This window comes from Thalia democratica, unplaced genomic scaffold (assembly GCF_965202585.1).
Source record: "Thalia democratica unplaced genomic scaffold, ktThaDemo2.hap1.1 HAP1_SCAFFOLD_252, whole genome shotgun sequence".
NCBI classification, from domain to species: domain Eukaryota; kingdom Metazoa; phylum Chordata; class Thaliacea; order Salpida; family Salpidae; genus Thalia; species Thalia democratica.
Window position 1 is genome coordinate 22,436 of NW_028139366.1, and position 14,271 is coordinate 36,706.

The 14,271-nt window shown below is 25.4% G+C and overlaps 1 protein-coding gene across 1 annotated transcript; it reads left to right on the forward strand.

Moving 5' to 3' along the window:
- The first annotated feature begins 357 nt into the window (after positions 1–357).
- Positions 358–9,954, forward strand: LOC145846014 (deoxyuridine 5'-triphosphate nucleotidohydrolase-like). The gene is made up of 5 exons (XM_082952979.1): positions 358–407; positions 2,910–3,082; positions 6,496–6,707; positions 8,790–8,860; positions 9,837–9,954. Exons 2-5 carry the CDS (start codon positions 2,928–2,930, stop codon positions 9,891–9,893), a joined length of 495 nt encoding a protein of 164 aa, XP_082809105.1. The 5' UTR covers positions 358–407; positions 2,910–2,927; the 3' UTR covers positions 9,894–9,954.
- Positions 9,955–14,271: the final 4,317 nt, after the last annotated feature.

Consider the following 14,271-nt stretch of genomic DNA (forward strand, 5'->3'; position numbering starts at 1 on the left):
GTACTCGCGGGCTGCATTTACTTAAATTATTTGTATTATTAAGTAAACACTACTTTAAACCAAGAACATAACAAAATAAACAGTAATAAATCACTTCTAATAAATGTTTACTGTATAAAGAGCCTTATTTAAGATTTTAACTTAGGATTTAAAAAATTGTTTTGATAAAAACATGTTTCTAGATAAAAAAATATTGCAGGCCTACCCCCGATCTAAATGATTAGATTAGGTATTCATTGGGCTCTGTCCACTCCTGCACTTTGTTTTGGTCCAAAATGTCTATTTAGTTTTGGCGCTTTTAATGTTAATTAGTTGAGAAATTATAAAATTCTCTTATTGCTACACTACAGCAAAAATATTTTCTGGATTACCATCCGCATAGCCTCACAGATTGGAATAGTTTCACAGTAAGTAAAGGTACACATATTAATAATGTTTATTTAAACTCGTTTTGTAGTTAAATTTATGTTTATGCATTGTAATAATTTAAATATAAATTTTAGATCAAAATAAAAAAAAAGTTAAGTTCCTTAAAGATGCAGTTTTAAACAATTAAAGTAGTTAATTTTCAGTTTCAAAGTAGATTATAACAACTAAAGCACATTAAATCGATGCAAAACAATTAAAATAATCTAAAGTTTTTCTTCTAACATTTTTAAAGACTTACTATATGAATAAAATTTACTTCAATTAGAGCAGAAGCTTACTTTCTTTTTTCCTTAATTTTAAGATACAACAATCTACCACTGTTGTTAATCACAAATTAAATTATAATTTTAAATAACAACAAATCTTCTAATTCTCTCTGTTTCAAAGAACAAAACTGTGCTCCAAAAATTTCTTTTAGTTGAATCTAAATTCGTAATTATTAAATATTAAACATTAAACATGATTATTGTCCTAAAACATATTTGACCCATACGTTATCATAAGTTTTTTATTTTGATTCAAATTAAACTAAAATAAGTAGTTTTAAATTTTCTATTCCTATTATATGCTATTATTCTTTATCCACTCTGTTAACCCAATTTTTAGAAGTTGTCCTAAATAAAATAAGGTAAGATGATGTTGCACCAATATCATGCTGAAATTATATAGAGCTTATATGTTTAATCTAAAAAGATGCTTTGTTTAAAACAACCTATATATTAAGTTGTAAGAATAATTTATCTATTATATAATTTAATAATTAATCAATATTTTTTTTCAATACTCTTATCAATATAAATTATTACATTGATACAATCCCTTTATATTTTAATAGAAAAGCAATTAAACGTTTAAATTTTATTAGTTAACAATATATAAGTTTATTTTTATTTTTATAAAATATAATTTGTAGCCCAAGTTAATTTTTAAAAAAGAAATTGAGTATAATTCCACCTTGATATTGCTGTGACATCATCCTTCTTAATTACTTAAATAATAGATGATTAAAACTTCTCTACAGCAGAGTGGCCATTTCACCTGGAGTTTTATAATTTCACCTAAATTTGAAAATAGCCTGAAAAAACCAGAATTTTTAACAAAATATTTAAATAAACCATGTTTTAAAAAAATGTTAAATAAATAATTGTTAAATAAGACCATGTTAAATAACTCATGTTATAAAAAAGTTTTAAATAAGCCATGTTTTTTACAAGTTGATATTATTTTAATAGAGTTTTTTCTAAGCTTCAAGATGCTTTTTATAGTTTTAAAAAACTCAAACAATTTTTTGAGATATGACCAGTCAAAGTTGGACCGCATAATAGGTTCCCTATGGGAAGGGAAAACTAAAGAGCAAAAAAAGACTAATTCATTTAAAATCTATCTCCTACATTTTTCAAGCAATCTTCTTCAAACTTTCACAGTCTAATCTTTATACAATAACAAAAAAACGATACTTTGGAATTAAAAAAAAATTTTTTTAGTTCTTGTGATAAATTTTTTATTTTTTAAAATTACTAAAATTCTAAAGTAACGTTTTTTCCTTTTATTATAAGCAAGCAATGTTTCCTAAAAATTTGAAGAAATTGCCTCAAAAATAAAGGAGGAGATAGATTTTTAGTGAATTTTAAAATTTCCGAGAAAATTGACCCAAAAAAATTTGCGGTCAATACGTTTATATTGGAAAATTTTAACAAAAAATTAAATATCTTAAAAGTTAAATGATATTTTTGAATTCTATAAAAACTGGCTTGTAATTTGTACTTAAAGCTTTCATATAAAAGCAAAAGTTAATTTTTGTAAAAAAAAATGTTGGACCCCCTATGGACTTAAATTTTGTATATAAAGACCAGACCTAACAAAATCATGAAATAAGATTTGACTAACTTCTAAGAAAAATTTCTTAACCTAAATTTAAATTAACTTAAACTAATTATAAATATATTCACTAGCTTTAAAACAATTTGAGCAAATTTGTTAAGTAAATCAAACCTTTGAAATATTTTCGAATTGGCTTTTTTATTGTCTAAATAGTTATGCTTTTTCAATCATAACCTAGTCTTGATAATTTTTTTAATTTTAGTTGTAAGTTTTTAAAGTTTTATTAACTGTTTGAGTTTTAATAAGCAAGCATTGTAAAATAGTATCTGGTACATCTTGGCTGCCTACTAGAAAATAACCCCCTTCTTAGTAGAAGGTCTAAATTTGTGTTATATTACTTTTTATTAAAAATGAACCCATTTTTTGAATTTAAATATTTACAAATTAACCATTTTTATATCTTGGTAACTAACTTTAACACCTGATGAATTTTACTTGAACTATATACATCTTATAAAGATACTTAATAACAACTATTTATGTCTTACGAATTAAATTTCATGAGTTCTATTGGTTTAATAAAATCTTAAGGAAATAAGTTCTACTTACCTGAAAAAAAAATTGTGTAAACCTCAAATAAGCCAGAAATTTAAATTTAGACTTAAAATAAATAAAAAATGCCCATTGAAACTGCTACAATTTTGGAAAGTGGAGATCAACCAGCAAAGAAGCTGAAGATGGCTGAACCAGCACTGAAGTTCATGAAAATGTCTCAGAACGCCACTGCCCCTACCAGAGGCTCAGAAAGATCTGCTGGATATGATCTTTACAGGTATATAAGCAATTTTCATATACATTTAATGACTGACTCCTGACATAAATTTTTAATTATCCATTATTTTGCTAGTTGTCCTACATATACAAAAGTTCAGAATTATTCAATTTTATCTAAAATATTGTGCTCATATGAACTTTTGTCTCTGGAAGTATTACAGTAAAGTTGTTCATTAAAATTTCAACTTAAATTAAGATTATATTTGTTCCATAAGAAAACTTTTACAAAAAGATATTCTTGATTACTTTCTCAAGCAATAGTTTCAATGTCTTCATACATACTGTTATTATATTTGTACTAAAGTATGTACAAACATGTTAAAAATCTGTTCAAAATTTTGGTAAAGAAAATGCCATTTACTTGATTACATTTAGTTATCTTTTTTAGATTTGACTAGTGAGGGGGCCATAAGGCTATACTTATAAACTTACATAAGGTATTCTGGAGTTGACCATGAAAAAAAAATGATTTTCAGCATATTTAAGAGTAGTTTTGAAGCTAATACTAGATATAACAAAATTTTTAAACTCACACTAAATATAATAAGAAAATTTTAAAACTTACTTTGGATATTTTGGAGTTCATGATAAAAAGCAAAAATAAAAAAATAGGTGTATTAAAAGGTAGTTGTAAAACTGGCACCAGATGTCACAATATAATTTGAAAAAAAGTGGGCCTATTATAAAAGTTAAGGGGGCCATAATCTGCAAAGGGGGTACAAAACCTATGTTTAAAACTTACACTAGATATTCTGGAGTTGATCAGGAGCAAAAAAAAGTTGTAGGGTAGTATTTTGAGAAGTCTTATTGGAGGAGGCTATTGCTTTTTAAATTTCTGGAACGGGGCCTTATGAAACAAGTTTAGGAAACCTTGCTCAAAACTAAGTTGATTTTTATACTTAAATTTATCAAATACTTCGTGGCAGTGAATCTAGTTGCCTCACTAAATGAAGTAAGGAACTAGCTCCATTGCCATGGTGAATTTGCATAATACTACAAGTATAAAATTCTAGCATTTATCACTATTTGTTATAGAAAATTGTTTCAAGTTATTAAGATAAACTAAAATTGAGAAATTTTGTGACAAAAAAGTAAAAAATTTATTATTTTTATTTAATATTTTTAAATTTTTTTTATTTTTTTTTCAAATTCAGTTCCTACGGAAATATTGAAAAAAACATTGATAAAAGTTAGAGGCATTTATTTCAAAAAAACGTAGGAGAAGATAGATTTTTAGTGGTTTCTAGTTATTTGCTGTTTTAGTTTGCACCTCCATAGGGAACCTATTATATTCTCTGACTTTGACCAGCTTTATCTCAAAAATTATTTTGAATTTTAAAAATATGTAAAAAGCAACCTGTAACTAATTAAAACTCTTTCAAAGAAAGATCAAATTGTGAAAAAATAAATTTACTCCTCCCTATGCCCTTATTAGGACAACTTAGTATAACTTGAGATATTTAGAATTTAATTTTGAACTCAGCTTGACTTTGGATATTTTCGTTTCTCTATAAAATACTCAGGATAGTTTTGAGACTAAAATCTCAGATTGACTTTAAGAATTGCAAGCCTGTAAAACTCTATTATCTATTATTTTAAGAGCTAGAAATCCCTGATTAAGTGTTTCTTGAAGTGTTTAGAGAAGTCTGTTATAACAAACTATCATAATTTATTAAACAAATAAGCTAAAGCTACAAAAGGTCTAATTTTTAATAATTATCCTGAGTTAAAAACCAGTTCAAAAGATAAAACTTCTCACATTTTAAATTTTTTTTATAAAAATTAGACTGAACAAATAAAAAAAAAGGTTGCTTAATAATTGAAGGAGAAAGAATGTTTTTTTTTGTATTTTAATTATTGCTGTTCAGGCTTTGAAAACTTTTAAACTAATACATAATACCTATGAAACTAAATGCTTGAAACTAATGTACAATTGTATAATACTTGATTTTTCATACTAAAACTAATAATAAATTTACTGAAAATACTAATTGAGTAAATAATATTATAAAACCTGGTAGTGTGTTCATCTATGATTAATTATATCTAATTCAAGACAAATAGTACCAAACGTTATTGCTACTTAAATATTATACTAAATTTTCTGTGAATCAAAAAATATCTTCAGATAGATAGTTTAGATAATTAGTATTGTTAAAATAAATGCTTTTCATAAATTTTGCTTAAAAAAAAAGTAAAATTTAGTTAAATGAAGAAACTAGAGACTCTTAGCTTCTAATTAAATTTATTTTTTTTATGAACTTCTATTATTGTAACTTAAATTATATTAAATCAACATATTTAGAGTAACAAAAATAAAAATGGTTAGAACTAGATTTTTGTTTATCTAAAATTCAATCCTGTCATTTTCAAGCAAATAATAAAACACTTAAGTAATTAAAATTATAATTAAAGTTGACAAGTTCTATTCAAACACATAAAAAGCACTAAATTAGTAAGTAGAACTAACTTTTCCTTTAACTGAGGCTAGACCAGATTTTTAGCTTATTTTTTTACCATTTTACCATTTTTTGTATTCCTTTTAATAGCATGAAAATAAACTTTGTTAAGGCCATAGGGGGGGTCACTTTTTTTTTTTACAACTTGATCTTATTTTGTAGAATTTAATCTGAGCTATCAGACACTTTTAACCGCTTAAAAAAACTCAAAGTAATTTTTGAGATATAAGCGATCAAAGAAAGGGCATTCAATAGGTTCCTTATGGAAGGCGAAAACTAAAAATGCGAAAAAAGACTATTTCACTAAAAATCTATCTCCTCCTTCATTTTTTGAGTAATCTTTCTCAAATTTTTACAGAATGTGTATCATTAAACTTTAAAGAGATCTATTGTAGGAATTTTTTTAATTTTGAGTAAAAAAAAAATATTGTCAAAAAACTACCCTTTTTTTTAGTTTTTTGTGGATGAAATTTTTATTTTTCAAAATTTCAAAAATTCCAACATTCAGATTCTTCAAAATATTAAAAGGAGCATTTCCTGAAAATTTGAAGTCTCTAGGTCAAAAAATGAAGGAGGAGATAGGTTTTTAGTGAATTTTAAAATTTCCGAGAAAATTGACCCCGAAAAATTTGCGGTCCATACGTTTATATTGGAAAATTTTTACAAAAAATTAAATATCTCAAAAGTTAAATGATATTTTTGAATTCTATAGAAACTGGCTTATAGTTTGTACTTTAAGCTTTCATAGAAAAGCCAAAGTTAATTTTAGTAAAAAAAATGTTGGACCCCCCCTATGGCCTTAATCTAGTACTCTGTTTAGGTATTTAGAGTTTTTAATTCTTGACCAAAATGCGCAAAAAATATTATCAAATTTAAATCAAACTGATTCAATAGTCTAGTTACTAGTACATACTGATTAACAGCCTGCTGTAATTTTTACAAAATTCCACAGTGCAGAGGACATTACAATAGAAGCAGGAAACAAGGGTCTGGTTGCCACGGACATCAAAATAGCCCTGCCGGCCGGTTGCTACGGAAGGATCGCACCCAGGTCGGGGTTGGCGTGCAAGAAGTTCATAGACGTTGGAGCGGGAGTTATTGATGAGGATTACAGGGGCCACGTGAAAGTGCTGCTCTTCAACTTTGCCAAGGAAGATTTTAAAGGTTTCAAAGTTATCAACAATTTTATTAATCAAGTTTTTATAAGCACTCATGCCACTTAAGATAACTCAGTCCACTTTTTTTTGGAACTTAGATGAGATTGCATTGTTTTTTTATTTCTACAACTTTATATTAAAAAAAAATTTTTTTTCGAATTTATGCTAATTTTTTGTTAGAACTCAAATGAGATTGAGTTAAGTCATTTGCCTAATATATTTCAACCTTTTTCAATTTTACTAATTTTGTTAAGTTTATTTATTAAATTTGTTATTTGAGTGTTGAAAACAAGATTTGTGGTGATAACATAAACAGTTAATATTAAAAATGAATTTAAAATATGATAATTAACAGCATCAAAATCAATGTAAAATAAAATAAAGAGAGTAACATCTTCAGTCATGCTATAAATAACTGAAAAAAAAAAACCTAAGGTGTGAATAGAGGCAGGGAGTACTTAGGTGATTTCTGCTGGATTTATTTGGACATATGAATCGGATGTGTTTTTGGGTTTGTTAAGAAGAATCTAAAAATAATGTAATGTTATTTAAATTGCATGTTGATATAGGTTTTATTTCGCTTCCAGTTATCAGATATTATGATTATTGAGAGCGCCTGACCAAGAGTAAAAGAACTAGACCTACATATTATAAAAACTGCATGTAAATTTAAAAAAATAGTAAATTTTATTGTTTGAATATAAAGAATTTTCTTTAATTAAACAATAATTATTCATTACTATTAAATTCTTCTAGTTAGTTTTAAGTATGTTGTTGTTTTCACAATACTTTTAGTTTAAGTTTTTTAAGTGTTTTGGTTTAAGTTAATTAAAACTTAATGTGTTAGTTTGTTTAAATGTTTTAATTCTCTAACTTAGAAAATTTGATCAAATCCTTTTTAGTTTTAAACTCATAGCAGTTTATTATTGTACTTACTTTATATAAATGCTATTTACAAGACTTAGCACTTAGCAAGGTATAAACTTTTATCAATATAATATATAAAAACTTATACTTCGCTAAGAGCAATATTGTACACATAGTAAAGTTCCATTTTACTTAGTATTGATTTGATGTTAACTATTGTTTAATTCATTACTAGTTAACAAAAAACAACCTAAAGCATATTCATAGTAGAAAACTATTATAAGAAATCTGAGTTGATAGTCGATGTGATTTAATTTTTGTCAAAATAGTATTTTATTTTTTCTTGGGACACCATTTTTTTAAATCAAAGAAACTAAAAATGAGAACAGCAAAATAATTTGCTTTTTACATTAGAAAAAAAAGTACAAATTTACAAACAAAGTTTTTGTTTAATGATGATGTCATAGAATGAATTTAAATGGATGCCTGGAATCATAAGCTTTCATTCAAGATTTAACTTATAAGTTTAGAATATGTATAAGAGGTTACTTTATTACTATTCAAGTCAAAAAATATGTGATTTTTGGAGTTGAAATTAGTTTTTTAAGCAGCATTTTTTGGATTCTTTTTAATGAACCCTAAACACATCCGATTCATATGTCCAAATAAGTCCAGCAAAAACCACCCAAGTACTCCCTACCTAATGTGAATTACACTTTAAGAGTGGTTTTAAAACAAACTCAGCTAGTTTTTGCTCACTTAAATCAGTGGTATTCAATCTTTTTATAAGCTTGCTGTGACACTGTACTACTGAAAAATAAATTTTGTGCAAACTTAGACTAAAGTGTAAAAATATTGTTAATGTTTTAATATATTTTTATATAAATATGTTTTAAAAACTGTTAACTTTGTATAATCTAAAATTTTAAACATAATTAGACAAAAAAAAATTGACAATTAAAAAAACACTTTAAAAATATGTTCATGTTTGAGTAATTTTATGCCCATTGGTGTGCACAATGTGAAGACCACTGACTTAGAGACAAGTTTTTTTTGACAAACAGTGTGGCGACCCTGTAGTTATATAAGTAAAAAAAAAACACCCAAACAACCTACTTTATAAACAATGTAGGAAGCAGAATTTAAAGTGAGCTTTTAGTTTATTAATAAGTATAGAACTTTGATGTTTTATACAAACAAGTTACAATATTTAAATTCACAGTTGAAAAAGGAATGAGGATAGCACAGTTGATATGCGAAAAAATATACCTTCCGCAAATAGAAGAATGTGAAGTGAGAGTTTTTTAAATTAACTTTATTAACATTAATAAATTTAATTGGACACATTTTGTTTATAGTAATAATGTTTGCAAATACATTAATTTATGCTTAAATATGATTTTTTCTCGTGATTATAATAGTTAATCAAGCTCTCTAATTTTACTTTAGCAAACGCAAATAAGTGTTGATATTTAATATTTCAAAAGTTTTTTACATAAACAATATTTCACTCAATGATTTCATCAGTAAAATAGTTAAATAATTCTATGTCAGTTATAATTTTTATTTGTATACATTGTTTTGATATTAAAAAATGAGAAAAAAATACTTCGCTAATTAATTTTAAAAACTAAAATGAAAACTTAGAATATTTAAAATAAATAAAAGTAGTAAAAAAGAATGGAAACTTTAAAATAATATTATTGTTATTTGAAACTAAATAAATTAAAAAATAATTTCCTGTCTCTTTTATACTTATAAAAACTAAACTAAATTAACTTAATTTTTTCTTTTTAATTTGGTAAGTTTTCATAAAAATATTAGTTTAATAAATTATTTGTTTCGCAAATTATTAAACAAAAAATTAAGTATAAACTAACTCAAAGTTTCTGAATTGTATCAAGATAATTAGTCCTATTTTAAATTTAGTACCTATTTTACTTTAAATTGTATTACTTTTTAAAGCTATTGGCATTAATAAAAATATAGTTATTTTTCACCTAAAAAAAAGTAGGACAATTTGAGCAGTTTTAATACGTATTTTAAAATCCTCCGAGAGTATTTAACATACAATGTAGTAACTGAAAAATAGTTTTTGAACTGTTTTGTTCAGCTTACAACTAAACTAGTAAATAACTGATACCTTGAAATACTTAGAATTTAATGTATTTCTAATCTAATTATTTTTGATACGAACCAATTTAATCAATTTGAATCTATTCTAAGCATTATTTTAGTTGCTAAATTTTATGACTTTTTTTTTAAACAGAACTTGGATGACACAGCCCGTGGCGAAGGGGGTTTCGGGTCAACAGGAATGAAATAAACTTTTTCTTATAGTTTTTTTTTACTTTTCTCATTTGTATTATGTTCTGTACATTCTTATTGTGATATACCGCCTTTTGAATAAAGAAAACGTTTTCTGATGTCCTAACTAACAAACTAGAAAAGCTGTCCAGCTCAAACTTAAAAGATAAAATTACTAGTCTAGGTAGGTGGGTTTGCTAAACTGTTTATAAAACAGTGTAGTTAAGTGGTTAGTTCAATAACAATTAATTATGTTAATAAAGTAAATTTAAAAGAAGTTTACTTACAGATAAAAATAAGAAAATAAAATGGATACAATATTTTGAAAAGTTTAAATTCTAACATTTTTCTCTTAAATAACATACTTACTTTTTCAAACTTAATAAAAAGTAAATATTAAAAAGGAACCTCTTTTAGTTTTATACAAAATCAAAGTATAAAATCGATCCATATCCGTTCTTTTATGCTAAGATCCGTATACTGATTTTAAAATGAGATATTTGTTCTATCTGAGATCCGGTCAGATATAATTGAAAAAAGCGATAGTCCTTTTTTTCAAAACAATATGTGTGCATGAAAATAAACATAATAACAAAGAAATTGAATAAAAAACAAGTAAACTATTAAGCATAAACATATCCAGTTTTACATAAACAATTATTTATGTAAGTAGAAGGGATTTTTTGATCTTTGTTTTAAACTCAAATAAATCTATTATAAGAGAATTAAAAGGTAAAATTTCATCGTGCTCTTTATTTTCAAAATATTTTCTTGATGTTTCAAATATGTTAATTCATAGTATGAGCATCACAACAAACCATTTTTGTTATATATTATTTTTTATTAAACAAACCATTATTCTAAACTTAAATTCATAGATCATCCCCACAGCGGTTTTTCGCTACTGTGCCTGCTTGATAAGTCCTAGTATGTAGAAAAAAAGATTTTCTGATGCTATTATTGATGGTCGTGTGGTGAGCTATATTATTATATTCAAATATAAACTGTTGTCGACTAGCTTAGTTATTTAAATATTCTATTAGCAGTAAACAAAGGGGAATTTTTAACCTAATTCTATATAATAATTGCTATAGTACTAGAAGTTGTAATCGTGCGGGCCGGAAACTGACGCTCCAAGCAGAGATCTCTGGCGCGCGACTGAACAAACCCAGTTTTGAAACTAGGAAAAATAAGTGGGTATTAATAGTGCAATTTTTATATATCAATACTAAAAAGCTCGCTAAGAACTGAAATCGGCTATGCTTATTGTGCATTGAAAAACGTGAACAGATACACAACTACAAACACAGTGATGCAACGAGTATGTAATGTAAAAAATATACAGATAAAAAAAAAACTAGATTCTGGTTTCTTCTGCTTCGGTTTGATACAGTTTTGGTTTTCTCTTTCTTCCAGGTTTTTGTGTATACTAGAGACCGCCATTTGTGGCGGACAGTTGCAGTCTCCTCCCATTTAGTAGTGCTGATATTAAAAAGCTTTTTATTCAAAAGCTTGAAGACGTTCTTCAAATGTAGTTTTGTATGACCGTTGTTACGTTTACTAACTCGCTATACCATAGAGAGTTTGGGATTCGCTGTTCAGTGTTCACCAATCCTTCTAGAGTTATTAACCCTGCGGTAAAGTTCGTAAGTGATCTTTGCTGCCATGCAATTCTAAGTACACGATGAAGGCTTCTAAGGTAAAAGTTGTTGATATTTTTATCTACACGCTAGACAATGTCAAAGTTTTTGTGTCTACATGGCCACATAAAGGTGGAGACATTAAAGTAAAAGTTCAACGAGGTTAGTAAATATTGGGATATATTAAATTAATTTGTATTTAGTTTTGGTTAAGACGAAGTCTATCAAAATAAAGCAACAGCAAGTAAAATTTATATACTTAACAAATGCAATATAATTACTTAATGCAGAAGCGGACATCAAAATTTATAAATTATAGTGTTAAATAAAAACTAAAATTATTTTATAGTTAAAAGAAAAAAAGTATGCGTAAGTTTGTTTTTGTACTGTAGTAAAAATCTAACTAAAGTAATTTCTGATGTTGCAATTAATGGTTATTACTGACCTGTTGTTGGCAGTGAACTATAAATGAAAATCACTAGTTTCTAAATTCTAAAAAAAGAGCAAATTTATCTTATCTGTTAACTATAGAATAAAACTGTAGAGATAAAATAAGAATGGGTCTATTTTTTTTAAGAATAAAAATTTTCGTTAACGTTTAATGATCAAAAAATAGTAGTTTTTAATCGCTTAACAATAAGATCAGCTTTATACGAAAACAACTTTTATGCTCACCTAGTTGTTGTGCACAGCAAAAAATGTGAAGACACATATACTTAAAAAAGATATAAAAAGAGAAAAAAAAAACAAGAGTTTTAACGGAACAATAATTATCAGTTTAGGTATAAAGCTATACTCAAAGTAAGCTTGTTAAAATATACCTAACTTAAATGATGAAAAAAAAATATTGAAGTTCAAACTTAAGATGTGTACCTACTGTTATTAGATGTTTAGAACAGTTGTATGTAGTTTAAAGATTTTAAAAGGTTATATTAGAGTTTATGAAAATACAAAACATATAGTTGTACAAAAATATTTTAAAGAAAACATTCGAACTTACATAAAAAAACTTTTTGCGTTTTTTAAAATTTAAGTTTTTTATTCAAAATATAATAATTATTATGATTTTTTTTTTAAGTTTAAAAAAACGTCTGTACAAAAACAGCAAACTATATGAAGGATTTTATTCTTTTTAAATACGTGCTAAAAAGTTAAAACCAAAAAAAAAATTTCAAAATATAGATTAGTAGAGCACCAGTTTTTCAAAAACTCTGCACTGTAGATTACTAGAAATATTATGTTTACAACTGGTTAAACAACAATGAGCAAGAAAATAAATGTTTTAATGGTTTTCACATACTTGTATATTATAATTTTTAAAGAGCTATCAAAAACTAGTTTATAAAGTTTATAGATTATTTAGTAAAAAATCTTCTTGACAGATTTTATTAATTTTAATTCGTCTAGACTGAAATAACAGTATTTTTCAAACAGTTGCTTGATAAAAAACTGCACAAGATTTTTGGTTTAATGATAAACTGTGCGAAGTTGGTTTAAACATTTTTAACAACTAACTGAAAAGTCTATATTTTAATTAAAACCTGTGCACACTAAACTGGAAGAACAAAAAAAAAAAAACCACAAGCTCAAAAATCTCCGAAAATATGCCAAAGATCTTTTACTTTTGCTCTTTATCATAAATTTTATATTGTCTTGTGTAAATTTCAAAACGAATTTCGTGCACCCATGCATAAGTTTTGTGCATCCCGAATAAACTGTGCACAAAACCAGTGCACTAACTTATGCTCTACTTGGTAAACTTATAATTTTCTTCATAAAACTATTGATGAGAAAAATTGTTGTTTTGAACAGTTTGTGCTAAACTTAATGTCTTCTAATTGTTTCTACTAAAGACGTAAGTTTTGTTTTAATAATAAAAAATTTGTAAAATTGAAATAGACAAATAGCAAATCCAAGATGACTTAAAAAAACATTCTTTTAAGTTAAAGCAATATTTTTATTACAAGTTTTTAATAGGATCAAAATAAGTGACTAAAAACAGATAAATTTAGTTTTTGGTGTTTATATACTATAAACTTTGAATATTTAGTAAATTACTAAGTTAACTCAAATGAAAAAGTTAAAAAAATGTTCGAAATTTAATAGTTGTTAGTAGTTTTTATAAATAAAAGTCCGAGCTGTAAAGAATTTCTTCGAAATTGAAAAAGTAAAGACACAGTTTAAATATTATAAAACACATAAAACATGAAAATTAAAATAAATGACATATCAATGTTTACTATAAAAATATTTTGATAAATTAACATTTTAAAATAAATAATGGTAGTTACAAAATAGTTTATTTAATGTACTTGTTAAAAAAACTGACAAACAACAAAGTTATTCTCTCACTTAAACAGCCATAAGTATTAATTAAAGTACAACTTGTAACTTAAGTTTGCAAAGAACTTATTAAGTACTTATTAATGTACCTGCTTGAACAAAGTGCATTAAGTGGTACTTATAAACTTTATAATAGTTTTTTTAAACATGAGGTAAAACATTAGTTTTACGTTAATAAGCAATTTTTGCTTTAAATATATATAATTTTGTTAAAAAAAGTTTGTTTTAAGACTAGCTCACTGCTTTACGCTTTTTTTATGATATGTAGTATTAATAAAAAACGAAAAAAAAAAAAATATTATAAAAGCAAAAAACACGTTACTTTTTATTTTTTTATTCTTTTAGAACATTTATGTTTTTGAAATCAATGATTATAGTGTAAATTAAATACAAACTTTTATTTTGCAACAAAAA

Excerpts from the sequence above, each read along its gene's own strand:
- LOC145846014 (XM_082952979.1), top strand. The coding sequence starts at position 2,928 with ATGCCCATTGAAACTGCTACAATTTTGGAAAGTGGAGATCAACCAGCA. Across the intron at positions 6,708-8,789 it reads TGCCAAGGAAGATTTTAAAG|TTGAAAAAGGAATGAGGATA; the intron begins GTTTCAAAGTTA and ends TTAAATTCACAG. Across the intron at positions 8,861-9,836 it reads CGCAAATAGAAGAATGTGAA|AACTTGGATGACACAGCCCG; the intron begins GTGAGAGTTTTT and ends TTTTTTAAACAG.